The sequence below is a fragment of the Poeciliopsis prolifica genome, unplaced genomic scaffold, assembly GCF_027474105.1.
Source record: "Poeciliopsis prolifica strain line A6 unplaced genomic scaffold, Auburn_PproV2 SCAFFOLD008, whole genome shotgun sequence".
NCBI classification, from domain to species: Eukaryota; Metazoa; Chordata; class Actinopteri; order Cyprinodontiformes; family Poeciliidae; genus Poeciliopsis; species Poeciliopsis prolifica.
In genome coordinates, this window is record NW_026562383.1 from 15014232 (window position 1) to 15041386 (window position 27155).

Here is a 27155-nt window from a genome sequence, read left to right on the forward strand (position 1 = left end):
CAGAACCCACTGCAGAAATCAGGAAGGGCCTGATAAACAGCTCTGCAGTCTCTGGAGAGGAATTCTCCATCTCTGTGGAGTTGTCGGCTGTTTGTTCAGGCTTCTGGTCCCTAAATGGACGCCTCCTGCGGAGTGGATCAGAGTATCTTATTACCAAATCTAAGAACATTCATACATTGCTCATTCGAGTCGTGACCATAGAAATGAATGGAACTGAAATCAAGTTTGTGGGTGGAGGTTCTCAGACCAGTTGCATCCTATCTGTGAAGGGTATGTCATTTAAAAAATATTATTTTGCTGCACTTAACTTTTGTAAGAGTAATCTCAAGCTTTATTTTTTACTCAGTCATGCATTTAAGTACAAAAATGTGTTACAGCACCTCCTATCAGATTCACCAACAAGTCTGACCATCCAGAGGTTGTAACCTGCAGTGTCCAAGAGACGGCTCAACTGAGTGCTGAAGTGTCAGACTATGAAACTCAGGTTTGTGTGAAAAACATCTTATTTTCATCACTTTGGCCATTTTCATATTTAAAAAATAAATCCTGTTGAGGAAAGTAATGTATCCTCTTACAGAGCCTTGCATTTTCTCCTCAGACCTTTTCAGATTTTGTCATGTAGCCAACACAAACCTGAACATGAAAATTAGAGAAATTTTGGAGAGGTAAAACTCTGAAAGATCTGGTGTGCAAATGTAATCAGCTCCCTTTTTGATGATACCCTAAAATAAAATCCAGTGCAACCAATATCCATCAGAAGTTAACTAGTTAGTATAAAGGAGCTTACCAATAATTCTCTGTATATACAGCTTCTTAGTGAAGGCTTCTAACAGCTTTATGAAGACCAAGGAGCACACCAGATAGGAACCTTGCAGCAGGATTGGGTTAGAAAACAATAGCCCTTGTTTTTTTACATTTCATTCAGAGCACTTCATGTTCATTATTTGAAAATAGAAAGGTACAGCTGCAAACTTACCAAGGCATGGCTTTCTGAGCCAATAGGTTGGCTAAGGAGAACATCAGGCACCCAAGAGGCTAAATCTGAAGGTGCAGTACTGGAGACCAACAAGCTCAGGTGAAAAAATGTGTGATCACCAGCATGCAGAACTCTATATAAGTTGGTGACTCCATGCTGAGTTAATGCCTTTATGGATTCTGGCCAGTGCTAAGGGACAGATAAGGCTGATTCAGTGTTTTTGTGAGTGCCATCAGGGATCTTAAAATTAGATTGTGTGCTTTGGTAAACTGGACTGTTTGGTTTTTCAGGTGGCTTGGATGAAGAATGGGCGAGAGGTGAAAATGGGGAAGAAGTATGAATCCATTATAAGAGAGCGTAAGAGAATCCTGATGGTTCACAATGTTACAGAGGAAGATGTGGGTCTTTATGAGTGTGTCTTATCTGAGGATAGGATGTCAATTCGACTGACCCTGAAAGGTAAGTGGATTAGAACTTTAAAATGGTTATAATGTTGCGCTAATGGACATGTAGCATCCTGGGCTAAAAGCTTTGTTTTGATAACTATCGACTACTATCACTGGGATTAATTTAGTTTTATTCTACTTCTGTTCAGATGAGCCTGCCAAATTTCTCAATAAAACCAGAGGCCCCATGGGAATGTCATCATCCCTTAAAGGAGATCTTGAGCTGACCTGTGAGGTGTCTTCTGCAAGTGCTGTTGTTGTATGGAAAAAAGATAAAGTTGAAATTAGTGAGGACCAAAGAACAACTATCATCTCTAAAGGGACCCAAAGGAAACTTATCATTAAAAGTGCCAAGAAAAATGATGAAGGATATTATTCTTGTGAGACAGCAGCTGATAAAGTCACATTCCATGTCAAGATAAAAGGTAAAACTGATATTTCTGCTTGTAACATGATGCAAATTGTTGTCATGCGGGTGCTTTGTTTTTATTCTCAGAATCCCAAGCAGTAGCTGCATTCTCCAATAAAGAGTCAGTTCAGAGGGATGTTAAAGCCGTCCTCAGCCAGAAAGCAACACTTAGCTGTGATGTGTCAGACTCTAAGACGGAGGTGAAATGGTACAAAGACGGAAAGTTGCTGGAGTCAAGTAAGAGAATATGCTTGGAGGCCAAGGGGAGCGCCCGTCAGCTGGTGATTGAAAACATCGAGAAGACTGATGCTGGAGAGTATACCTGTGAAGCTGGAGGGGATAAACTGGTCTTCAAGATAACTGTATCAGGTAGGAAGGCTGAACCAGTTACTTTGAAATATGGTTATTATAATCAGGAGGTTTTGACATGTAAGACGAGATGTTTGCTTATCCCAAATCCTTTCCTTCCCTCTTTCTCTCTTTCCTTCATTCTATTCTACCTTCCTTCTGTCCTTTCTTCTTTTTTCCTTCCTTTCCTTCTGTTCTTTTTTCCTTCCTTTCCTCCTCCCTTCCTTCCTTACATACATACATACATACATACATACATACATACATACATACATACATACATACATACATACATACATACATACATACATACATACATACATACATACATACATACATACATACATACATACATACATACATACATACATACATACAGACAGACAGACAGACAGACAGACAGACAGACAGACAGACAGACAGACATACATACATACATACATAATTACATTGCCCACAATTGTTTCCTTTTTTTAAATATTTTTATTTCCACACGGACGTTGCATGAGAATTAGGTCTTAATGGTTTTATGTCATCTTCTGAAGGCCATCACACGTTGATGTTAAAAAAAGAAGAACCGTTCAGTTTTAACTCAAAAGAGTTTGTAGTCTTTTGAAATTGTATTTATTATTCATACCAATACTGTATTTTTTTATTGCCTTTACTTTCAGAGGTTCTGTCTGCTTTCTGCAATAAGGAGTTAGTACAGAGGGAGGTGAAAGCCACTCTCTCACAGAAAACCACCCTTAGCTGTGAGGTAGCAGACATGAAGACAGAGGTAAAATGGTACAAAGATGGCAAACTCCTGACTTCCAGCAAAACGGTTCAAACTGAATCAAAAGGCAAGAGTCGCCAGTTGGTGATTGACAGCGTGGAGAAGAAAGATGCAGGAGAATACACCTGCGAGGCTGGGTCTGAAAAGATGAGTTTTAAGATCAGTGTGGCAGGTAAAAATGTTTGGCACATACAAATCAGGCTGTTAAGGAGAAGTTACTGATTTGTTTTCTTTCATGACTGTTTAATCAGAGGCCCAGTCAGCCTTCTTCAACAAGGAGTCGGTCCAGAAGAATGTCAAAGCCACTGTGTCTCAGAAAGCTACGCTTAGCTGTGAGGTGTCTGATACGAAGACAGAGGTTAAATGGTACAAAGATGGCAAGCTGCTCACTTCTAGTAAGATGGTACATACAGAGTCAATAGGCAAAAGTCGGCAAGTTGTGATAGAGAGCCTGGAGAAGAAAGATGCTGGAGAGTACATCTGTGAAGCTGGTGCGGAAAAGCTTTCCTTCAAACTCCAAGTGGAAGGTAGGTTCCAGAGCTAAACTGACATGTAGCTGGTCAACATATTTTACAGAAACTGTAGGAAATTATATAAAAAGTAGATTATTGATAACAAAGTCATATATTCCTACTTCACATAGACATGCAGGACCAGTCTGCCTTCTACAAAAAGGATTCTGTGCAGAAAGAAGTGAAAGCCACTCTTTCCCAGAAGGCCACTCTGAGTTGTGAGGTTGCTGACAGCAAGACAGAGGTGAAATGGCACAAAGATGGGAAGCTGCTCACTTCAACCAAAACAATTCACACCGAATCAAAAGGCAAGATTCGCCAGCTGGTAATTGAAAGTGTGGAAAGAAAAGATGCAGGAGAGTATATTTGTGAGGCTGCGTCTGAAAAGCTGGCTTTTAAGTTGCATGTTGAAGGTAAGGCGTTTTTTTCGACACCAAAGTTTAATACACCTCAGTTGCAGCTTCAAGACGTTTTCCATTATTACTTTTTACAGAGACCCAGATTAAGACAGTCTTCTTCAACAAGGAGTCTGTCCAAAAGGAGGTGAAAGCCATTCTGTCGCAGAAAGCCTCTCTGAGCTGTGAGGTTGCTGATGCAAAGACAGAGGTGAAATGGTACAAGGATGGCAAGCTGCTGAAATCCAGCAAAACCATACATATAGAGTCAAAGGCCAAGAGTCGCCAGCTGATGATTGACAGTGTCGAGAGGAAGGATGCTGGAGAATACATCTGTGAGGCTGGGACAGAGAAGCTGACTTTTAAGATTCATGTGGCAGGTAGGAGTAAAGAAAATAATATTTATTTCTGTTGAGGGCATATCTTTGTACTGGATTTATTTCACAGCTTTGCTTTTCTGAAAGTTTCAATTGCTTGGACCTTTTGTTAGCAGTTTTTTTGAAGGGTTCAAAATAAAAGGCAGAGAAGAACATAAAGTAAGCAACTTCCAAAATTAACTGAGTCAGCATAAGCAAGTGTAAAAATTCTATATGAACAAGTAAAACATTTGTTTACACTGGCTGAAAGTAGATTTTTGATCTTTGGTTTTAATAAAACTTTGACTTGCTGATTGATAAATTTTGACAAATTGCCTTTACAAATTAATTCAATAAAAAATCTGTAAGAACAATATTAATAATAATAATAATAATAATAATAATAATAATATATATATATATATATATATATATATATATATATATATATATATATATATATATATATATATATATATATATATATATATATATATATATATATATATATATATATAATATATATATATATATATATATATATATATATATATATATATATATATATATATATATTCTACCTTTCACATTAACAAATCTTAATTGTTTACTTTAGGAGGAAAGGACACAATGCAAATCATGTGTTGTGACTGCTCTGTTTCTGAGCAGTCATTCTGAAACAGTGCCTTACTGCTTCAAATATTTTTTTTTTATTAAAATAAAGTCTAGCATTAGCAGTTAGTGTGGTCAGCACATTAGCTTTACAAAAAAGGTTGTCTACTTGTATATTTTCAACAGAATGCACATCCTGACCCTTACTCTGAGCTTCTCAAAAAGCTCCTAACATTTCCAAATGCAGCGTTCCACGACAGACAGAGCTTGATAGTTCGGATGGATTAATCAGTGCAATGACAGAATCTCATTTCAGCCTATTACATGCTGAAAATTTTACTCTGTGACTTTTACAGAGTAAAAGACCCAGAATAGTGAAGAGTAAAAGACCCAGAATAGTGAATAAAGTGAATAAAAGTGAGTTCATATGTGGGTTGACCAACATGTCGACTCACTATGACGTTAGTTTTAGACATGTCACAGAAAATACAGTTTCCTGTCATATAGCCTCTCACATCTTTGTACTTCATCTGACACACTAATTCTAAAATGCTTATCTCTGAATCTTCTTTGCTCAGTAACAGATATTAGGTGTGTTATGTTCACTGATTGAGAAAAGATTACATTTTTGACTTTCCAGCTATCTACTAGTCAAGGTAAACTAAGTTGTCCAAAGCTGGATTCTTCATGTGTTTCCAGCTGAAAAATGCAACGTATGTTAAAGCATTTTCAGATGAACTGAAATGTTTATGATACATATTTAATTTGTTCTTTAGAAACTACAACTGGCTTCTCTAGCAAGGAATCAGTTCAGAGAGAAGTGAAAGCTGCTCTCTCTCAGAAAGCCACTCTAAGTGCTGAAGTTTTAGACTCCAAAATGGAGGTGAAATGGTTCAAGGATGGAAAGGCTCTCACTTTGAGTAAGGGGATCCACATGGAATCAAAGGGCAAGACCCGTGAGCTGGTAATAGACAGAATGGAGAAGAAAGATGCTGGAGAATATACCTGTGAAGCTGGAAGCGATAAGCTGGTATTCAAGCTGCAATTGACAGGTACTAATATATTACAAATAATCGTCAAGTTTTAACTGAAGAGATTATGTTCTACAACAAAACACTTAAAAATTGTGTCCTGTAGACATAGCTGTGAAGTTTAAGAAGCCTACCAAGGATACATTTATTGTTGAAGCAAGTGAAAAAGTTGTTTTAACGGCTGAAGTGACCACAGAAGTTGGTAATGTGAAGTGGTTCAGAGATGGCGTGGAGATAAAAGAGAGCAGCAAGTGTGAAATACGAAAAGATGGGCTTTCTCGCACTTTGACACTGAAATCGGTAGAGACCAAAGACAGCGGAACGTACTCCTGTCAAACTCCAGATGACAAAGTGGAATTCAAAGTTCAGGTTAAAGGTAGGTCAAATAAAACTATTTCTACATCTGTTTCTGCAAATGTTAAATTCACCCCATGCTTTCATTTCAGATTCAGCTTTGAAGTTTGTTGTTCCTTTGAAAGCTGCTACAGTGGAGTTAGGAGGAACACTCAGCCTAATTTGTGAGCTAAATCAGGCCTCAGGGGATGTTCTCTGGCAGCACCAGGGCCATGAAATTAAACCTGGAAACCGGCACTGTGTCAGAACAGATGGAGCTAAAAGGATCCTCACTGTAACAGCAGTCACTAAAGAAGATGAAGGGGAATACAGCTGTGTGTGTAAAAATGACAAGACCTCTGCTAAAGTAACTTCTAAAGGTAATTAAATCTGAAAATTTACATATACACTTGCAATCTTTAAAACTGTGCCAAAATATTTGAGCCATAAATGAAAACCTTGAATGGATATAGGGACATTTGTCAACCATAAAACACATAAAAGCATTCAATGTGTGTTTAAAGAATTATGATTTTTGTGAACAAGACCAGTACAGAGTCTTGGACTGTTATTTTGGACAGTCTTGGACCTGTCCGAAATAATCCATTGACCTAAATACAATGAAATTTGCTTTTCATTTTCATCTATTTTTTTTTTTTTTGCAAACTTTGTGTTTTTGTAAATGGGGCTGTAGAATTTGCTTCTTATGTCACAATGTGTTTTTATAGTCAGGGTACGCCTGTTAATGAAAACACCTGATTGCATCTTAAAAACTGGCTTCATTCTTTTCAGCACCAAGGCTCGTGAGGTTGACCACTAAATTGAACAACATTGCTGCAATGGAGGGAAAGGATGCCATTTTCAAATGTGTAGTCACTCCGGCTGACGTCAATGTTCGGTGGTTCCACAACAATATACCCATCACTCCTGGGCCCAAGTACAAACCTGAGCATGGAGGTGGTAGCTTTGCACTAACCATCACCTCAGTCACACAGAAAGATGCAGGAGAAGTTAGTGTTGATGCAGAAGGCAAAAGCTCCAAAGCAACTCTTCAAGTTCAGCGTAAGCTTAGAAATGTTTTCTGCAAAAGCTGTTATTTTTACTTTTGTTTATTTTCAATTTCCAAAAAATACAAAATATGTGTAAATCACCACATCTGCTTTTCCCAGGTGAACCTGTCTCTTTTAAGAAAAAGCTGGAAAATATGACAGTGGAAGAAGAGAATGAAGTAAAACTGGAAGTAGTGCTGAGTAAGCCTTCAGATGAAGTCAAGTGGATGAAGAACAGTGTCGTTGTGCAGCCCACAGGAAACATAGAGATCCGAGTAGAAGGAGCGAAGCAGATTCTAATTCTCAAGAGAGTAACTTATTCTGACCGCGGGATATACTCTTGTGAGACTCTGGATGACAAGACTCAAGCAAAACTCACTGTTGAGAGTAAGAATAATCCCTAATGTTTTTGGAGAGACTAATACAATATACCTTAGAACAATTGAACCCAATGAAAGAAAGATTTTCCTTATTTTGTATAGAGGATTGCTTTGCATTTTTCTTCTGATTGACAAAAAAATTAGTTTTACAGTTTCAGCTGTTAAACTAGTCCAGGTTGCTATGTAGAATGATCAGAAGAAATATTGATTGGTATTAAAAAAAACTTCACTGTGCTTCTGACCTTACACAAAATTACCTTCTCATTATTTAATAATCTTCTAATCAACTCAGGGGAAAATATTACAAAAGGACTTATCATTTGTCATTCCAACTGAATTAGCAGGGCAGATGATTAATTTCAAAGAGAGTGGTGCTTGAAACATGCTTCTTTTGTCAACTATGATTGCTTCAAAGGAAACACCTGCTGTCATAACCATTTTTACAAACACTCTCTAGATTCGACTTTCACCAATAATTCAGAAGCAGTTGAGTTATGAAGAAAACATTTTAAGGCATGGTAAATATAGTAGATACTCCAAAAGTGAGAGTGACCAGTCATTCAGAAATTTGCCCAGAAGTTCATATCTAGTATGTCAGAGTTAAAGCCAAAAATCGTGAAAATAAATCAAGACTCACTCTTTGCCTGTGCTTCAAATCTCTTAAAAAGACATTGTTCATCAGACATTTGTCAAAAAGACTTAACAACACAAATGCAGTAAAGTTGATCAAACACTGTTTCTATCATTCACAACTTTTTTCACTTTCTCACTGTATGATAATCATTAAATGCTGTTTTCCCCTTCAGTGAAGAAGATTCAGGTAATTAAAGCTCTAACAGAAACAAAAGCTCATGAAACGGAGGCAGTGACTCTTGAAGTGGAGCTGAGTCAAGCTGATGTTGAAGGCTCGTGGACCAGAGATGGGGCCAAGTTAAAGTCAGGGGCAAACTGCCGCATCACAACCGTGGGAAAAAAGCATATCCTGACACTTTCCAATCTGAAGAGAGAGGATGCTGGGACTATTTCCTTTCAAGCAGAGGGCGTCCATACCTCAAGCAAACTGATTGTCACAGGTAAATTCTGCTGATTATTTGTTCTACTGGGAAATTGTCTGAACATTGCCATTTTTTGACTTCCTAATCATACAGAACCTCCTGCTATGATCTCCAAACCCATTATGGACATCAATGTTCCTGAGAAGGAAAAGGCAACATTTGAATGTGAAGTGTCTAGAAACAACGCAGAAGTTAAATGGTTCAAGGTGAAAAGTTGCTTGTTCATCTATAGAAGCAAAATAAAAATATACTATTCAAAAATAATACTAATAACATTTTGAAAACAACAATTCTGCAGGAGGATGTTGAACTGAAGCCAACAAAGAACATTGCTGTTCATGCCTTGGGCCGAAAGCGCACATTAGTTATCAACAAATGCACTCCTGAAGATGGAGGCACTTACATCTGTCGCACAGCTGATGATAACACTTCAGCTAAGCTCATTGTGCAAGGTGATTAATTACCTGCAAATTTATTAAACCAGTCAAAGTGGTTAAACCAAAGTGCATTTCATTGTTCTAACAAAATACATTCTTAATTTGGTTTCTATAGCCAGAGATATCAAGATTGTTAAGAAGCTAGAAGATGTGGAAGTGGTGGAGAAGGAGAGTGCTTCGTTTATCTGTGAAATCTCTCACGATGACGTGGAGTACCAGTGGTTCAAAGGAAATACTAAAATTAAAGCCAGCGAAAATGTCAAGATGAGACAAGAGGGTAAGGATTTTAAAAAGCTTAAAATAATTAGAACTTTATGTTTTTATTTGAAAATGTTTTATCCTCTTCCAGGCAGAACGTATGTACTGCTGTTTAAATCTGTAACTCCTGAAGACATGGGTGAAATTAGATTTACAGCTGAAAAAGCATCTTCAGCTGCAAAACTTAAAGTGAAAGGTAAGCGTTTTTTTGTTGTTGTTGTCTTTTTTAATATTTATTTTTCAAATGCTGAATGGAGAATGGCATGAAGTCAATAACCTTTTATAGTTTTGCAATTGGATTAATCGTATCCATTGGGTCAAAACTGTTAGAATGAACGCCATACCTACCTGCAAATTGTAAGCAATACTTCCTCTAAATCTACACATTGACATTGACACAACATACAATATTAAGACAAAATCTTCACATACCTACTATATTTATCTAAAAATAAGAAACGCATTGAATCATTCTGACTGCTTTGAATTTGATGGTATCGACTATCCAATTGCAAATTGCATTTAGGTTTTTATTCCTCATTGAGGCCTGATGGCACCTCAAATACATTTTATCAAGAATCAAACTTTTTTTTGTTTTTTTTTTTTGCATCAGGATTTTAGCCTGTCATTTTGGCATAACTAGTTTTCTGATTTGATATAGGCAATTGTGTGATTACCCAGTAATTTTGACTTTTTGCTGCCAATGATCACATTGCATATGCAAAATTTATTCAGTTTAAATATAAATTATGGGAAACAGTCAAAGTTACATTGAGCTGCATCAATTTGTGGATTTTATCTGGCATTTTTATGTTATAGCTTTGCTTTTGTGTTCCATTGCCATAATATCTACGTCTGCTTTCTCTGGCTTTGGGAGAATTATAGAGCAATAGCATTCTTATCATGTGCTTTAGCGCGAGCTATAATAAGACCTTTTGCACTGATAGGCCTTTTTTGAGACACAATTACTAGTCTACAATCACGTCATGTTCATGTTACTATAGAACTGCCTGTCAAGTTTGTGAAGAAACTCAGGGATAAGATAGCGATGTATAAGCACCGTGCTCATCTTGAATGCCAAGTGTCACGTGCCAGTGCAAAAGTGAAGTGGTTCAAGAACAAGATGGAGATCAAAGCCAGCAAAAAGTACGAGATCAAAGGTGAAGATGTGTACCGAAACCTCACCATCAATGACGTGGATTCTGGTGATGAAGACATGTATACCTGCGATGCTACAGATGACAAGACATCCTGTAAAGTGCTTGTGGAAGGTAAAACAGAAGATGACGAAGAATACTTGTACACTTAATGTTGTTATGAATAGATACACCCACAAAATAAGCCATCAGACTGAGAGTCAATGAGGCATAGATCTATTTATGAGTGTGAAATAATCTACTAATGGGATAAAACCTGGACATCTACCAATTTGTATTTTGTTTCTTCTTGTAACCAATCTCACCTACTAATTTATTGAGATCAATTAACTTTTATCCTGTAAAACAAACGAAAAGTTTTAAATGCTACTGCAGATAACATCTATATAATTTGTCTAAGTGATTTGGATCACAACAGAAAGTATTCATGGATTTAAATGTAAGTGTGATTAATTTGAAGAAATGGATTTGACCCAAATATGTACATTTTTAATAGTTCTAAATTAAATTGAAAACATTATCAGTAGATCAAAGATTCAAAGATATAAAAACTTGATAAAATAATTACTACCAAGCCTTGCTCCTCAATAACGTGCACCTGGTTGTCAAGCATTGGCCCGTGGTGTCAACAAGACAATAGATAGCCCACCACACCTAGTCCCCAGCACCAGAGAAATCAAGGTGACGTTCCAGGTAAGGACTGGTCTTAAATTAGACATCTGAATTAGAGAAATTATGGTCCTGTGATATTCATTAAACCTCCAGATCTTCTTGTTACCATTTTCGAATGACGAGGTTGTGATGGTATGTTCATTTTATGACTATTAGTGGGCACTGGAGTGATTCACGCCTGAACACTAGGTGCATGGATAAGAGTCAGCTTGTGTAACTCTAAGAACTTAATTCTAAATTAGGAAAAAGTGGACTGGTCCCTCCTACCTAGGTATCTGTTGCAAATACAGGAACTTAGGTATCTCAGTGACTTGTTGTGCTTGTAAGATGGGCTTGGAGATGGAAAGGAGAGTTCGGAGAAGAGCCTCTACTGTTTTGCAGTGAAAGAATCTAATGAAAGAAGTTTGAGGCTCGGTTGAGAATGCCTTTGGATATCTCCTTTTTAGGATTTTCAGACATATCCAACTGCTGGGATAGCCTGAGAGAAATCCAGAATTTGCAGAATGGACCTTCTGCCCTGAGAAAACCATTGAATCCCTCAATTTGAGCCAGAGTATGCCGTTGGAGACAGGAATGTCATGGTTACGCCCTTGACCTGTTGGCCCCTTAATCCAATCTTGAATAAACAGAAAACAATAGGTAGTTTGTGCTAGTAAAATTATATGAATGGCCATTCTTGGGTCACATAACTAATAACATATTCTACAAACATCTGTTATCTTGAGAATAATGGATGCAATTTGCAGTTTCTTACTTTGATCTTTTGGGATTCTTACAGAACAGACTATCAGTATTGTACGGGAAGTCAGTTCAGTCGAGGTGACGGAACCCTTTGCAGCTGTTTTTGAAGTTGAAGTCAGTATGGAATTGGTGAAACCTCCGATTTGGACTTTGAATGGAGTTCCTGTACAGGAGGGTGTTGATGTCGAGATGGAGAGAGAAGGCACCATGCATCGTCTCACTTTTAAAAAGACCAAAGCATCAATGACTGGACCAGTTCAATTCGCTGCAGGGAAAAGCAAATCTCTTGCTCAGCTCACAGTCAAAGGTGAATACTTTTTTTCAGGCTCACACAACAATTGGGTATATTTTGTTTTCTGTATTAATACTGTTGTCATCATATACTTTTCTGTATGTTTAGAGCGCCCACTTGAGATCACTGAGCATATCAAAGATATAAAGGCAAATGAAAAAAGCTCTGCTACACTTGCTTGCAAATTTTCTGCGACACCTAAAGAAGTGAAGTGGTTCAAAGGTCAGGTTCTTCTGGCAGCATCAGATAAATACAACATAAGACAAGATGCTGCAAGGGCTCAACTAACTGTTCAAAAGTTGACTGAAGAAGACAGTGGGGAGTATCGCTGTCAGTCAGGTCCTGCTGAAACCAAAGGGACTCTAACTGTTGAAGGTATGATTTATAGCTCATGGAAAACTGCATACTCACATAACTTCATAATATGAACTTATATATATATATATATCAACTTATATTGATATTAAAACTACTTTCTTGTTTTAACTTCTCAGCCCGAGAAATAAAGATCACCAAGCATCTAACTGACACAGAGGTTGATGAAGACAGTGATGCAATGTTCACATGTGAGATCAACTACTCTGATGAAGATGCTCAGTGGCTTCTTAATGAGAAGGTCCTGTTCACCAATGAGGTGAACACCATCACACATGAGGGTAAGGTCCACAAGCTCACGCTGAAGAACTTGGCTCCTCAGGATGGGGGAACTATCACCTTTCAAGTACGCAAAGTGAAAGAATCTGTTACATTGAAGGTCAAAGGTAAGCAATGCCATTCGCTGTCTTTTAATAACTGGCCTCAAACTTCCTGGTTACCTAGATTAATTTAGTACTCAAAAACATATAATTGCAGTGCCTTGCAAAAGCATTCAAAGTATTTTGGAACTTTGTGAAATTTTGTCACATTGCAACCACATATGTCTATATATTTTCTTGGGATTTTATAGACCAAAGTATTTTTGTAGTTTACTAAATAAATTCCAGTTTAACAAATTACCCACAGAGATAAATAGACCTGTATGTAATATAAACTCAGTATATATGTTGCTGGTCTCTCGCATCATTATGAGGAATGGAAACATCCATAAGAGATGGAAACAAAAGCAATACCTCAAGCTTTGGGTTTTAGATGAAGTTCTGTTTCATCCATTTTGACAATGGAAAGATAATTGCACTTACTTAAAAAATGACCATCTGCCTAACCTGATCTGTCAAACAAGATGAACACTAATCAGAGGAGCAAACAAGGGGTCCATGGTAACTCTGGAGAAGATGTAAAGGTCAGGTGGGAGAATCTGTTGAGAGGACAGCTAAGAGCTGTACATGTCAAAAATGCTGTCATTATAGGAGAGCGGCAAGAAGAAAGTCAGTGTTGAAATAAAGTCATAAGTGTGAGAGAGGCATGGAAGCATACCTTTAATGTTATAACAGCCTACTTAAAGTCCAAACCTATATTAAATTTAGAGTTTGTGGCAAGATTTAAATGTATTTTTATTGTTGCTCTCCATCCAATAGTGATGGAGAGTCATTTTAAAAGCATCAGCTGAAAGAGCCGATGCGTTGTAGTGAATCAAAACAGCCTCCCATAACTCCCATCTAGTGACAGCCTGCTCTCTGCTCTCCACTTGTTTTCTTTCTTTCGCTCATTCTCATGCTCTGTGGCTGAAAGCTTATTACAAATGCATGCTATACTTATATATATTGCCTCATTTGCTTCCACTTTGTGGATCCATAAAATTAAATCCCTATATAAATATTAAAGTTTATGGTTGTGAGATGACAAAATGTGGCAAAGTTCAATGGGTATGAATGCTTCTGGATTTAATTAGAGTGGACAAAGATGCTAATGTTTGGACTTCATCTTCTTATAGTGTATAGAAATAAATCTATCTGTTTGTTTCTGCCACCTTTCTTAACCTGCAGAGAAACGAGCTGTGTTCCTCAAGTCACTAGATGATGTCACAGGAGAAGAGAAAGGCATGATAACTTTGACATGTGAAGCAAACAAGCCAAGAGTTTCTCCTATATGGAGAAAAGAGGATAAAGTGTTAAAAGCTGGACCAAAATATGAGCTCCTTCACACGGGCAAGTCTTTGGGACTGATTGTTAAGGATGTGACCAAGGAAGATGCCGGAGAATACAGTTGTGATCTTGGCACAGAAGTCACAAAGGCAAAGGTCACTGTAAGAGGTGAGTACCCTTTTAGGTAAGCAATTTAGAGTTAAAGTGAAGAAAAAAAAAACATTTTTCAAAAAACTCTTTCTTTCTTGTCCTAGAAATTGGTATCGGTATCACAAAAAAACTGAAATCCGTTGTGGTGAATGAAGGAGACACATGCAGCTTTGAGTGCATTCTGTCACGTGAGAGCATTGATGACTGCTTGTGGTCTGTTAACGGCAAAGCTGTTAAAAACGGAGGTCGCTTTAAGATCTCCAGTCAGGGGCGGAAGTACACTCTGACCCTGAAGGATGTGACCCCTGCTGATGCTGGTGAGGTGGTCTTCAGCATTAAAGACCTGAGCACCAAAGCTACACTAAAAGTTGAAGGTAACTCAGCTCGTAAATTTTGAATGTATCAGAATAGTTCTCACATAGCTTATTGCCATCTCTGTTCAACTGCTATTTAGAATTGGTGATTGAAATAGAGGCACACATACCAATTAGTCATCTTAACATTGTGTTTCTATGGCACAGGAAAAGCTTCATCTCTATCAAATGGGCTTCAGAATGTTTCTGTTGTGTGTGGCGAAGATGCTGTTTTTGCCTGTGAGGTTACACAAGCGAGTTTTACCGTAAAGTGGGCCAAAGATGGTAAATCCATCAGAACAAGCAAAAAGTATGAGATCAGTCAACAGGAGAAGCTCATGAAGCTGACCATTCACAATGTGTCAGCTGAAGATTCTGGGGAATACAGCTGTGAAGTTGTTGGAGGTGCAACCACAAGAGCCAAACTGGAAATTAAGGGTAAGGATGAAATGTATACACTTTATGAACTATTTTTTTTACATATATAGACACAGCTGGCCAACTTACTATTTATTTATTTCAAACTGAAAATAAAAACCTATTCTACTTACATATTATCTGAATATTCTAAAGAAGAAATATTCACAATAAACCACTTTCAGTAGCAGTTTAATATCAAACTACAATATAAATCTAACTTTTTAAGTTCAGATTCTCCTTTTTTTCTTCCTGAGTATTTCTTTCTGTGAACTCGTAGAGATTAGTACATGTTAATAACATGTCCTTTTAGACACAGATACTTGTTTTACATTTAATTTATTAAGAATATTCAGAACATTCACTTTAACACATTGCTGCTAAACATTATAGTCCGACATGAAATCAGACAATTTTCTTTCTTTTTCCATTCATATATTGAACATTCGTGTTCCCAAAAAATATATAACAAACCAATGAAATGATTGTTACTCTCTAAAATGTGCCGGTTTTACTTTTACCAGAACCGATCCATAAATTCACCAAAGCGCTTGAGGACATCCAAGCGGATGAGCGGACCTCTGTGACCTTACGTTGTGAAACGGCACAAACTCCATCCGTGGTGACGTGGCTGAAAGGCCACACAGAGCTCAGGGCTGGAGGTCAATACGAGATGTCCCAGAAGGAGAAGGTCCTAACTCTCATCATTAAACACCTGGAGGAGAAGGATACTGACATCTACACATGTGATGTGGGCACTGCTAAAAGCATGGCAAAGGTGACTGTGAAAGGTGAGAAATTAGGAATATGTATGGAACTGAAAACTTTAATTTCAATTACTTAACACAAAAATTTAATAAATGCCATTTCCCCTTCATTTACATTAGATGACTCATAAGCTACATCGAATTTTATGATTTTGTTCTCCAACTAAAACATTAAATAATCTGAAACCTGCTGCCTAAAATATCCAGTGGAGGAAATGACAAGAACACCTTATACCAAGAGAAAAACATGACTCAGGTCTACTCTTTGTATACTTAAAATTGTGAATTTAGTGATGAAGAGGGGGGAGATTATCTTTGTTTTTACACAACGTTTGCTAACCTAAAAGTGTTGGTATGAATTCATATCTTTGTTATCAGAGGTTTGGGAAATTCACTGAAAAACCATCAAACCTTTGAAGTTTTCTTATTATTTGTTTCAAATTTTGCTGTCATATAAAACCCACTTGTGCAGCATTGCCAACGACATTTGTGAAAAAGTTGGACACCCAGGAGGCCGAGGAAGGAGCCAGTGTTACTTTGCATTGTGAGCTCTCCAGACCTGGTGTCTCTGTGGAGTGGAAGAAAGGAACACAGATTCTGAAGTCTGGAGAGAAGTACCAGATGAAGCAGAAAACTTCTGTGAATGAACTCATTATTAATAAATTGGTGCCAGAAGACAGTGGAGATTACAGCTGTATGTGTGGAGACCAGAAGACAACAGCCAACCTCAAGATCAAGGGTAGGAGGAGGATTTATTTATGAGAGTTTTTTGTGTGTTTGTGGTTTTTGTTATAGATATTGTCTGTAATTGATGTGTGAAACAGTCCGTATTAGACCTATTTGTTCAGTGTAGGTGTACTTCGTGCTTGTTCGTTTACTATTTATTGTAGCAAGAATCCCATTGACTATGTTACAACTAATGACCATGCAGCCCAACCAGTGATCTTCAAACAGAAGTTGGAGAACCAGGAGGCCAAGGAAGGAGCCAGTGTTACTTTACATTGTGAGCTTTCCAAACCTGGAGTCTCTGTGCAATGGAAGAAGGGAACACAGGTCCTAAAGTCTGGAGAGAAGTACCAGATGAAGCAGAATGCCTCTGTGAATGAACTCATTATAAGCAAGGTGGTACCAGAAGACAGTGCAGACTACAGCTGTGTCTGTGGAGATCAGAAGACCACAGCCAATCTCAAGATCAAGGGTAGGAGGAGCATTCATAGTCAGTTTATTACAACAAGATTTTTTGGGGGTGTGTGTTTCTTTCATGTATGTATTTAAGGCTTTTTGTTGGAGTTCCGGTCTGCCGTCAATGTGTGCAAACTGTCAGTGTAAGTCCTAATTGTTCAGTTTTAATGTGATTTGGGCTTGTTTATGTGAAATTTGCTGTGACATGCCATTGATTTTGTAATAACTAATGACCACACAGCCCAACCGGTGACCTTCAAACAGAAGTTGGAGAGCCAAGAGGCTGAGGAAGGAGCCAGTGTTACTTTGTGTTGTGAGCTCTCCAAACCTGGAGTCCCTGTGGAGTGGAAGAAAGGAACACAGGTCCTAAAGCCTGGAGAAAAGTACCAGATGAAGCAGAACGCTTCTGTGAATGAACTTGTTATTAGCAAACTATTGCCAGAAGACAGTGGTGACTACAGCTGTGTGTGTGGAGACCAGAAGACCTCAGGCAGCCTCAAAATCAAGGGTAGGAGGAGGATTTATTGTCATGGAAGATTTCAACTGTTATTACTTTTTCGATTTATTTTTTTTTTAATGTATGTACTTAAGGTTGTGTGTTGTAGATCTTGTCTGTCATCAAAGTGTGCAAACTGTCAGACTTAGGCATTGTTGTTCAGCCTTATTTTGAATTGTGCTTGTTTATGTAAAATTTGATGTGGCGTACCATTGATTGTGTAACGACTAATAACCATGCAGCAGAACCAGTGACCTTCAAACAGAAGTTGAAGAGCCAGGAGGCTGAAGAGGGAACCAGTGTTACTTTATGCTGTGAGCTCTCTAAAAATGGAATCCATGTGGAGTGGAAAAAGGGCACACAGGTCCTGAAGTCTGGAGAGAAGTACCAGATGAAACAGAAGGCCTCTGTCAATGAACTCGTAATTAGAAAAGTGGTGCAAGAAGACAGTGGAGACTACAGCTGTGTCTGTGGAGACCAGAAGACCACAGCCAAACTCAAGATCAAGGGTAGGAGGAGGATTTATCAGTTTTATCACAACTAGTTACTTTGAGTGTCTTTTTCTTTTATGTATGTGTTTAAGGTTGTTGGTTGGAGTTCCAGTCTGTCATCAAAGAATGTTAACTGTCCATGTTAGTCCTGGGTGTTCAGCTGAGTATTACTGTATAACTGTTTATGTTCTATTTGTTGTGGTATATCATTGACAAAATGCCAACTAATAACCACGCAGCCCAACCAGCGACCTTCAAACAGAAGTTGGAGAGTCAAGAGGCTGAAGAGGGAGCCAGTGCTACTTTACGTTGTGAACTCTCCAAACCTGGAGTCTCTGTAGAGTGGAAGAAGGGAGCACAAGTTCTGAAGTCTGGAGAGAAGTACCAGATGATGCAGAAGGCCTCTGTGAATGAACTCATTATTAATAAATTGGTGCCAGAAGACAGTGGAGATTACAGCTGTTTGTGTGGAGACCAGAAGACCACAGCCGACCTCAAGATCAAGGGTAGGAAGAGGATTTATTTGAAACCTAACAAAACAAATGTATTTGTTTGCCATGTGAAAAACTGAAGTTTCATTGATTGTGTATTCTTTGCATGAAATTAATTGTATCAATGTTAAAATCTGCTCTGTAATTTTTTAAATTTGTTAAGTTGCTCTTGTGTTTGGTCGTATTGTTTAATTTTGTTTGCTTGCCTTATGTTCCTCTTGTGTGTGGCTGACATGTCAAATTCTTGAGTTTTTTGTCACGTAATGTGTTTTACTGTGGTGAACTCACCATTGTGACATTTTATATGATCTTGTTTCAACATTGTGCAACACTTATATGGCATCACAATTCTGGAGTTAATTCCACAAATTAACAAAGTATTTTTCTTGCTTCTGTTATTTGCTGTTGGTGTTTTTTCAAACGTATCCCTGCCTTTCATTTTTGAATCTATTATTTTGTGTTTAGTTCATAAACTTATATGGATAATCTGTTATGTTATGGCACACTGACTTTGCATTATTTTCTCTCAGCTGTGAAGCTGTCTACACCTCCTTCTGGTGCTAAACCAGAACCCAAAACTCAGGAGACCAAAGAAAAAACTGAAGGTAGGTACAAAAATATGGTTGGGTGATTCTGAGCTGTATGTTTTGTTCAGTTGGATAATTGTGTCTTTGTTGTTGAGTCTTCCTGTGACTTGTCTGGACCGTCTATAATAGATGTAAGCTCAAATTAAATGTATCCTTCAAAGTGTATAGTCCTGTATAGTCGTTTTCTTTTAGTTTAAATTTGAAGTTATTGTGTTGCTTCCTGAGTTAAGTGCTTGCAGGTCACTGATAAAAGCAGACTGACATCAGGATAAAGCATCTAAAATATCATTTTAGCCTTGCTGGCTAGTATTTTTTACAATCTCAGAGTATGGCTGTTTCTGTTGTATCATTCTGTTATTTTGTTTTCTGTTATTTTGTTTTAATAAAGTGCTGTTTATTGGAAACGTTTAAAGAACTTATAGTGTGACTATTTTTGTTGCACTTGCATTGCAGTCAAGGCAAGTGAAGTTAAAAGCACTGAGCAGAAGAAGCAGGAGATAAGTGAAACTGTAGAAGGTAACATTTTCAAGATTTTCACCTTGAGAAATGTTCTATATGTTCAAATTAAAACGTGTTGCTTTGTAACTTGGCTGTTTCACATGGTGTCTCATTTCCAGGCTACATATGCTTTTTGAATTTCTCATTTTCAAATACCTAGCGTGCATTTATTTCATGTTTTCAGCTCGTACATCCACAGGTTTCTGCACTCCCAAGGATGTTTTGTTTCTTGCATTGAGGCTGACTGTTGATATGAAATAGTATCGGCATCTATCAGCTGTGTTTCTCTAATGACCAGACATAAGTGCTTCATGCAGCTTGTGTATTTTTATATAAAATTGCAATTGTTCCCAATTGTAGCTGTGAACCTGCCATCTACTGGTGAAGCCCCTAAACAGCAAGTACTGAAAGAAGAAAATCAGAGAAGCTCAAGAGAATTGCATACAGAACATGAAGGTAATATGACTAGCTTGTTTGTATCTGTTGGATATTGTAAGAGTCTTTGTTGAAAAATATTTTTAGTCTATATAAGATGTTTAAAATTTATCCAAAGGTTGAAAACATACAATTGTTGTTCAATTTATTCAGAGAAAAGGTGTTGTTTTCTTCTCTTGTGTTTGTATTTCATCAATATTTTACGGTGTTGTTTCAATTCTATGTCTAATCTTCAGTGCTGCATGCCATGCTGGGAATACTGTCTGCTTTTCACAATTATTTGAATTTGGTTTGAAGTAGAGTCGAAAGAGGAGCCTATCATATTTTAGCATACAGTATTTATTAGCTTTCTCTTTTCCCAGAGATTTTGTACACTTTACAGTCTGCATTAAATAAAAGAACATTTGTATTTAGGGCAGAGTTGTAAGCTTGTAACATTAAACTGTGCATTGTTATTGACTGTGTCTGCTCTTCTGGCTCCATGCTGGTGTTGTATTTGGGTCAGCAAAAACACACCTCTGTAACACTGTGAGATTATTGTTGTGTTTAGTCCTAGGAGAGAAGACTGTTAAACAAGCTGCTCAGAGTGAAGAGACCAAAATCCAGGCACAAGGTAGCTACTAACTCATGTTTCCACATCAAAATTTGCTGCTACATATATGTCAGTTTGTTTTTGAGCGATTTGGGGATGTCTTGTATGCCGGGATGGTAGGGACATACTGAGTCATTATTTTACAGTTGTATGTTTTGTTACAATAAGAGCTGCATGTCTGCTGCATGTTTCACGTTGTGAAAGGAGTGTTCATAGTGATGTGCTGTGTCAGTCTCCTGCTACAGATAGGCTATTGTATGTTGGCCTTAAAGCTTTCTGTGTTGTAATGCAGCACAAAATTTATGAAACTTTATGAGCATTCACTCCTCCTGGATGAGGATATGATGATAGTGTGTTGTTGACTTTACAAGGTTACGTCATACTGCGCATAAATGTAGTGGCAATGGAGAGGAAAACTCCTCATTAAACCTCTAGCAGAATTTGCTCCAGTACGGGTGGCCATCTGGCACGATCGACTGGAGGTTTGAGAAGATAGAGCAGTATACACAAGAACACCCAGAAGAACTAATGGAGGAGTACTTTCTATTCTAATGAATAGTAACATTTTAATAACAAGAGTGGAAAGACGTTTAGTTGTTTGAAGTTCTGACAATCTCCACTGCTGGATAACCTAAACCACTTAGAATGAGGAATGAATGAAGTCAGAGGCCTGGAGAACTGTCTTTCTTAATACCATTTCTTTTTGTTGATCTTAATTGATCTGCTTGAACCTCTCGTCTGTTTTATTCAATATTGAAACACCTGTAAAAACTTTATCCCATTCTCCATCACATTCTTTTTTATATTTAATACTCTTCTTTTGCTTGACATGTTAAAAAACACACTTTTGCTTTCACTTGAATGCATACGTCTGCAATAAGATAGAATGTGTAGCACTGACACTTAGTGGTCTAAAAGGGTACTGCCATTCTTATGTCGAACCTCAAGAGATGAAGTTGTGGGTGGATGGAGTGCTGTTTCATCATTGTGTTTTCTACTCAGTTATTTATGTGGATTGTCTGTGGGGTCTTTGCTACAACCCATGAAGGCCACGTCTGCTTGATGGACAAAAGTTTATTGGTTGTATGTCTGTATTTAGAAACAGTTTTTTTCTAAAGATGTGATCTTCGTAAGACACCTAATAAGAAAGACTGGTTTGTTAGAATTTGTCTCGTGTTTTCAAAACATCAAACTCAATACTTTATGTAAATCATTGATTCCTCAGTTGTTCAAGTCGTATGCATTAAGGACCTGGAAAGCTGTGTGTCAGAGGAGGGAGCAAGCATCACTCTGCACTGTGAACTTTCTAAACCCGGAGTCCCTGTACAGTGGAAGAAAGGACCTGAAGTCTTGAGTCATGGAGAAAAGTACCAGTTGAAACAAAATGGATTACGTTACGAGCTACAGATCTTTGATTTGACTCCTCAAGACACAGGAACCTATTCATGCTGCTCAGAAGACATATTAAGCTCTGCATCTCTTATAGTGAATGGTATGATGAAGACCACCTTGTTTACCATCCATCTAGTCTGTCTTTTCACATCCGTATTAATTTCTCCTCCCATGAATTTACCTCTTCATTTCTTTTCTTTACGTGTCAAATGACTACTTATCATTGTTATTGTTCTTCAGCCTCCCCAGTGGTTTTCACACGCGAGTTGGAAAGTCAGACTGTGGAAGAGGGCCAGAATGCTACATTACAGTGTGAGCTTTCCAAGTTAGGAGTTTCTTTGGAGTGGAGGAAAGGAGAACTTGGCCTTTGCCCTTGTGGAAAATATGAAATTAGACAAACAGAGAACCTGGCTACACTAATAATCCATGACGTAGAACCAGAGGATTCTGGAAGTTATACATGTGACACTGGTGAACATCAAAGCACCGCAAAGCTGTCTGTGAAGGGTATGTTTACAACCTACTGTTGGTATCCAAATAGCTTGAGTGGGCTCTTCCTTTGTCTTTGACAGATTGAGTCAATCAGGTTCTAAGCTCAAGATCTGAACTTTTGTGGCACGTTGTCTCTGGTGCTTACTTTTCTAAGATCTTTAGAGCTTTGGAAAAGTATTAACATAGACCAGGGATCAGACTGGTTATGTGATAGACCAATAAAATACACATAAGTCTGTGGTTCTAAGTTGATAAAATGGGAAAAATACATTGGAATACCTTCACCATGCATTGATAGTGACTTTAAGGAATGATGAAATTGGACTTGCGCTCTTATTTCTTCTTATCTTTGATCATTTCTTCAATTTCCCACAGCCAAACCTGTCCTTTTCAAAACTAAGCTACAAAACCTGGAAAGACAGGAAGGGGAGTCTGTTAGCTTTTGCTGTGAGATCACCAAACTGGGAGCCAGTGTGGTCTGGAGGTGTGGTGACAAGGTGCTGACAGCCAGTAGCAAATACCAACTGAAGCAGGAAGGGACTGTGGTCCAGCTTGTTATCTATAAACTGCAGAGAAGTGACGCAGGAGAATACTCCTGTGATACTGGCTTCCAGAAGACTTCAGCAACCCTTAATGTTAATGGTAGGATTTCTTTTCATGCATCACCCTTACAACCACCTTTTACATCCCTTCTCATGTTTTCTTGTTTGGAATTTTCCTCTCTAAGAAAAGTTATTTTTGAGACCTTCTTTCAATGCACGTTAATTTTGTAAATTAGGTTTTATTCTTGCACATTTCTTAATGAGTCCTCCAGCTCTTCACATAATTTGACATTGAACTGGAACACTTATCACTTTTTGTGGTGCCCAATCCTTGCTAAGCATGAACACACCAGAATGCTGTTTTTCTTCACTTGATGATTCCAATAACAGCTAAGCTGAAATCTTGAAAGTTTATTGCAATCTGCAGTTTCAACCTTTCGATATCTGTGTGCTGCTGCAATGTCTCTGCAGCCGCTGAGGTTCTGATTTTGAAGTTCTTGGAGAGCTGCGTTGTTGATGAGGGGGAAGATGTCCACTTTGAGTGTCAGCTTTCTCATGAGGAGACTCCACAGATACAATGGAAACTCCAGGATGTCCCTCTGCAAAATAACGAAATGAATCTGATAAGGTCTGAGGGCCGGGTGCACAGCCTCACTCTTAGAGGTGTCACAGCCTCCGACTCTGGAACAGTCACTTTCACAGTAGGAAACCACACCTCCACTGCTGCTCTCACAGTCAGAGGTAAGAAAGGCAGAAATAGTTTTAAGTGATTTCCTTCATTGTTGTCATTTGGACCTTTCTCCGATGTTCTCCATCTTTATCATTGTGGGAGATATTGTTGATGAATTACTACAAGAGCTCTTCAACATGATAGCCATTTCTTTTTCATATATATATATATATATATATATATATATATATATATATATATATATATATATATATATATATATATATATATATATATATATATATATCCTTCTTTCTTATATTTCTAAAATTTTCACTTTTTCACATAGATTCTCCTAATATCTCCGCAGTTTCTTGCATACCTAGAAAAGGTTGTGAGAGTGAGGAGTTAGTAAGAAGGGATTTTTTATTTCTGATAACCAGTTGTGTCCCATGAAATGTAAAGTGGTCAATTTCAGAACCCCAGTTGATTTTTGAACTGGGTCAACAGCCCGGGGTAAATACAGGTTTATATGTGATCAGTGTGATGATCATGTGTCCATCACAACATTCTTGAACTAACACCTGTTAAAATTATGTTGAATGTCTTCGTTTTCATTTTGTATGAAAAGTACTGTCATAAAAAATAAAGCATTTGGACTATGTCTTTATTTTAGCTCATTTTATTTTGTTCAAAGACCAGGTTCACCAGTTTATGGTTCCTTTCTAAACAACCAAGTTTTGTTTTCTAAGACCTCTTTTCATGTTCTGTCTTAGTGTGTTGTTATGTAATGTCATCTTCTTCGTTATGCATGTTGTTTGTTGCTTTTTCGTACAGTCTATTCCTTATGTATTCATGGTGTGTTACCTGGAGGCCACATTCACCTCCTAATACTTAAAAAGCCTAATAATACTCATCTTCTTTAACTGGTATTCTTGGCAGTGCCACCAATATCCTTTAAAAAGGAGCTGGAAAGCCAAGAGGCCAGAGAGGGAGGAGAGACCACACTGTCCTGCGAGACATCAAGTCCTGACTGTAAGGTGACCTGGTGGAAGGGCTCAACTGTTGTCTCTCAGGGAAAGAAGTACACCATTCAGCAAAGAGCTACCACTCACAGCCTGGTGATACACAAGTTGGTCAAGGAGGATAGTGGTGAATATACATGTGATACAGGAGACAAGAAAAGTACTGCTAGGCTGACTATCAAAGGTAACTGCTTCTGCACCTCTCATAGAAAAAACATTTTCTGCCATTTTACAGAGTTAGTATGTGCAGGAGGGTCCTTTCCAGTTATTTAAATGTAAAACAGGGACCTTGTGTACTCAGTGTTGAACTAACATTCAATTGGATTGAAGAATGCAAAGTTTTAAAATGATTTAGCATGGCTTCAGTTTTATATCTCTGAAAGATCCGTTTGACCTCACTTTTCACTTCACATTCATTCTCAGAACATGTTCGCATTGTCCGTGAGCTCCATGATGTTACCGTGACCACTGGTCAGGACGCCATCTTTGAGGTCGAGCTGTCACATGTAGGCGTCACTCATGGGGAATGGTGGCTTGGAGACAACCTCCTTCAAAATAATGATCTGAATCAAATGAGCGTTCAGGGGAGAGTTCACCGACTGGCTCTGAAGATGGTAACCACAGATGAGTCAGGTGATGTTGCCTTTGTCGTTGGTGAGGAGAAGAGTGTGGCTTGTCTTCTGGTCGAGGAGAAACCCAAAGGTAAAATAGATGACATTGCGTCTCTAGCGTTTTGTTGCCCAGAAACATCTCCATCAACAATTAAACGGGTTTTTTAATTTTTCATTATCATTAGCATTACCACTCATAATAATTATTCCTTTTATAAAAAGTAATGTAAGAAAAGCACAGAAAATATATAGGAAACTTAAAGATAATGCTATGCAAGTCAAAGTTAGGACACGAACGCTAAAAAAAAAGACATATCACTGGAAATGAACTTTTTGTTTCCTATATTTACAGTGGTAATATTAGAGAAACCTCATAACGCTGCAGCAGTAGAGGGAGAAACCATCACACTCAGTTGCTCCATCTCCGACTCCAATGCCTCTCTCACGTGGATGAGGAACAATGTGCCAATCCAAGCTGGTATAAAGTATGACCTGAAGAAGAATGGTGCATTGCATCAGCTCCGAATTCACAACCTGGTCCCAGAGGATTCAGGAATATACATCTGTGATACTGGAGATGCACAGTGTGAAGTTACTTTAACTGTGCAAGGTAAAACAAGAATGTTTCCTGTCTAAATTGAAAACTGGACCAAGATAGGACTGAACAACATATCTATGCTAGCATTTTTTATCTTTGTGTAAGTTTCTGTCAACTTCTCCAATTGATGATATACTTAATTAACCCGCTAGGTGCCCCAGTGTTCTTCAAGAAAGAGCTCAAGAGCCAGGATGCCATAGAGGGTGATGATATCACCCTACAGTGTGAAGTGTCTAAGCCAGGTGTCCGTGTTGAGTGGAGGAAAGGAGGTATTGTCCTCCAACCTGGTAAGAAGTATGAAATGAAGCAGGAGGGACACATTCAAGAGCTCTGTATTCATAGCCTGGAACCTGATGACAGTGGTTACTACACCTGTGATGCGGGAGAGCAGCTCACTACAGCTTCTTTGGCAGTGCAAGGTAGCCTCCATGCTCTCCCTTCTATGTCTGTCTTACTGTTTACTGTCTGTCTGCTGAATTGTTTCGTTTTGTCAGTTAAACTGATGCAATGCCTGATAATGAATTTGTTTAAAACTTAGTGTATGCATGTGTGTGTATTTTTCACTCAACAGTGAAAGAAGTCTTCATTGTTACTGGTCTTAAGACCACTGACGTCTTTGTTGGGGAATGGGCAACATTCTCCTGCCAGCTTTCTGGTAGGGCGCCTGGTAAGGTGCAGTGGTGGCTGGATGGCACCTTGCTGGAGAACAGCCCCTGTATTGATATAGGGGTGGAACAGGGCTTTATCCACACACTCACCTTTAGGAACCTGGCGACAGATGACTCAGGCACTGTCACCTTCAAAACGGGCAACTTAACCTCATCAGCCAAGCTCTTAGTCAAAGGTATTCTGTTTAAGGATCTCAGTCATGCAGAATTTTAAACAATATTATTTCTGACTTGCATTATGCATGGAGTTCTAAAAGTGCCAAATCAAGAACCAATTATTGAAATGTGTCATTCAACAATTAGAACTGGAATCAAATGGATAATTTCCAAAATATTATTTTATGTGACTAAAAGTTACTATTTTAGGATTGATTTAGTTATTCCTTTGTTTTACACTGCAATGCAGCATTTTCGTCAGTGGGCAGGGCTAAAGTTACTGGATG

The 27155-nt window shown here is 38.1% G+C and overlaps 1 protein-coding gene across 12 annotated transcripts in view; it reads left to right on the forward strand.

Annotated features, from left to right (window-relative positions):
• The window catches only part of obscnb (obscurin, cytoskeletal calmodulin and titin-interacting RhoGEF b), a 53993-nt gene that overhangs the window by 7022 nt on the left and 19816 nt on the right, over nucleotides 1–27155 (forward strand). For 3 of the 12 annotated variants that reach the window (XM_055033232.1, XM_055033233.1, XM_055033237.1), the window contains exons 6-50: nucleotides 4–270; nucleotides 378–484; nucleotides 1267–1435; nucleotides 1572–1847; nucleotides 1919–2200; nucleotides 2851–3126; nucleotides 3206–3481; nucleotides 3598–3879; nucleotides 3960–4241; nucleotides 5606–5881; nucleotides 5967–6236; nucleotides 6307–6573; nucleotides 6986–7255; nucleotides 7363–7629; nucleotides 8429–8695; nucleotides 8771–8883; nucleotides 8976–9129; nucleotides 9230–9391; nucleotides 9464–9568; nucleotides 10377–10643; nucleotides 11980–12249; nucleotides 12343–12609; nucleotides 12729–12995; nucleotides 14157–14423; nucleotides 14510–14779; nucleotides 14927–15196; nucleotides 15700–15966; nucleotides 16415–16681; nucleotides 16874–17140; nucleotides 17366–17632; nucleotides 17863–18129; nucleotides 18351–18617; nucleotides 19133–19207; nucleotides 19643–19705; nucleotides 20048–20143; nucleotides 20673–20735; nucleotides 21940–22206; nucleotides 22347–22613; nucleotides 22974–23240; nucleotides 23612–23881; nucleotides 24753–25019; nucleotides 25259–25537; nucleotides 25799–26056; nucleotides 26197–26463; nucleotides 26616–26888. In XM_055033232.1, the coding sequence (XP_054889207.1) occupies nucleotides 4–270; nucleotides 378–484; nucleotides 1267–1435; nucleotides 1572–1847; nucleotides 1919–2200; nucleotides 2851–3126; nucleotides 3206–3481; nucleotides 3598–3879; nucleotides 3960–4241; nucleotides 5606–5881; nucleotides 5967–6236; nucleotides 6307–6573; nucleotides 6986–7255; nucleotides 7363–7629; nucleotides 8429–8695; nucleotides 8771–8883; nucleotides 8976–9129; nucleotides 9230–9391; nucleotides 9464–9568; nucleotides 10377–10643; nucleotides 11980–12249; nucleotides 12343–12609; nucleotides 12729–12995; nucleotides 14157–14423; nucleotides 14510–14779; nucleotides 14927–15196; nucleotides 15700–15966; nucleotides 16415–16681; nucleotides 16874–17140; nucleotides 17366–17632; nucleotides 17863–18129; nucleotides 18351–18617; nucleotides 19133–19207; nucleotides 19643–19705; nucleotides 20048–20143; nucleotides 20673–20735; nucleotides 21940–22206; nucleotides 22347–22613; nucleotides 22974–23240; nucleotides 23612–23881; nucleotides 24753–25019; nucleotides 25259–25537; nucleotides 25799–26056; nucleotides 26197–26463; nucleotides 26616–26888 (10560 nt within the window). The remainder of the gene's footprint in view (nucleotides 1–3; nucleotides 271–377; nucleotides 485–1266; nucleotides 1436–1571; nucleotides 1848–1918; nucleotides 2201–2850; nucleotides 3127–3205; nucleotides 3482–3597; nucleotides 3880–3959; nucleotides 4242–5605; nucleotides 5882–5966; nucleotides 6237–6306; nucleotides 6574–6985; nucleotides 7256–7362; nucleotides 7630–8428; nucleotides 8696–8770; nucleotides 8884–8975; nucleotides 9130–9229; nucleotides 9392–9463; nucleotides 9569–10376; nucleotides 10644–11979; nucleotides 12250–12342; nucleotides 12610–12728; nucleotides 12996–14156; nucleotides 14424–14509; nucleotides 14780–14926; nucleotides 15197–15699; nucleotides 15967–16414; nucleotides 16682–16873; nucleotides 17141–17365; nucleotides 17633–17862; nucleotides 18130–18350; nucleotides 18618–19132; nucleotides 19208–19642; nucleotides 19706–20047; nucleotides 20144–20672; nucleotides 20736–21939; nucleotides 22207–22346; nucleotides 22614–22973; nucleotides 23241–23611; nucleotides 23882–24752; nucleotides 25020–25258; nucleotides 25538–25798; nucleotides 26057–26196; nucleotides 26464–26615; nucleotides 26889–27155) is intronic. The other 9 variants (XM_055033239.1, XM_055033234.1, XM_055033236.1 and 6 more) reach the window with 9 other exon arrangements.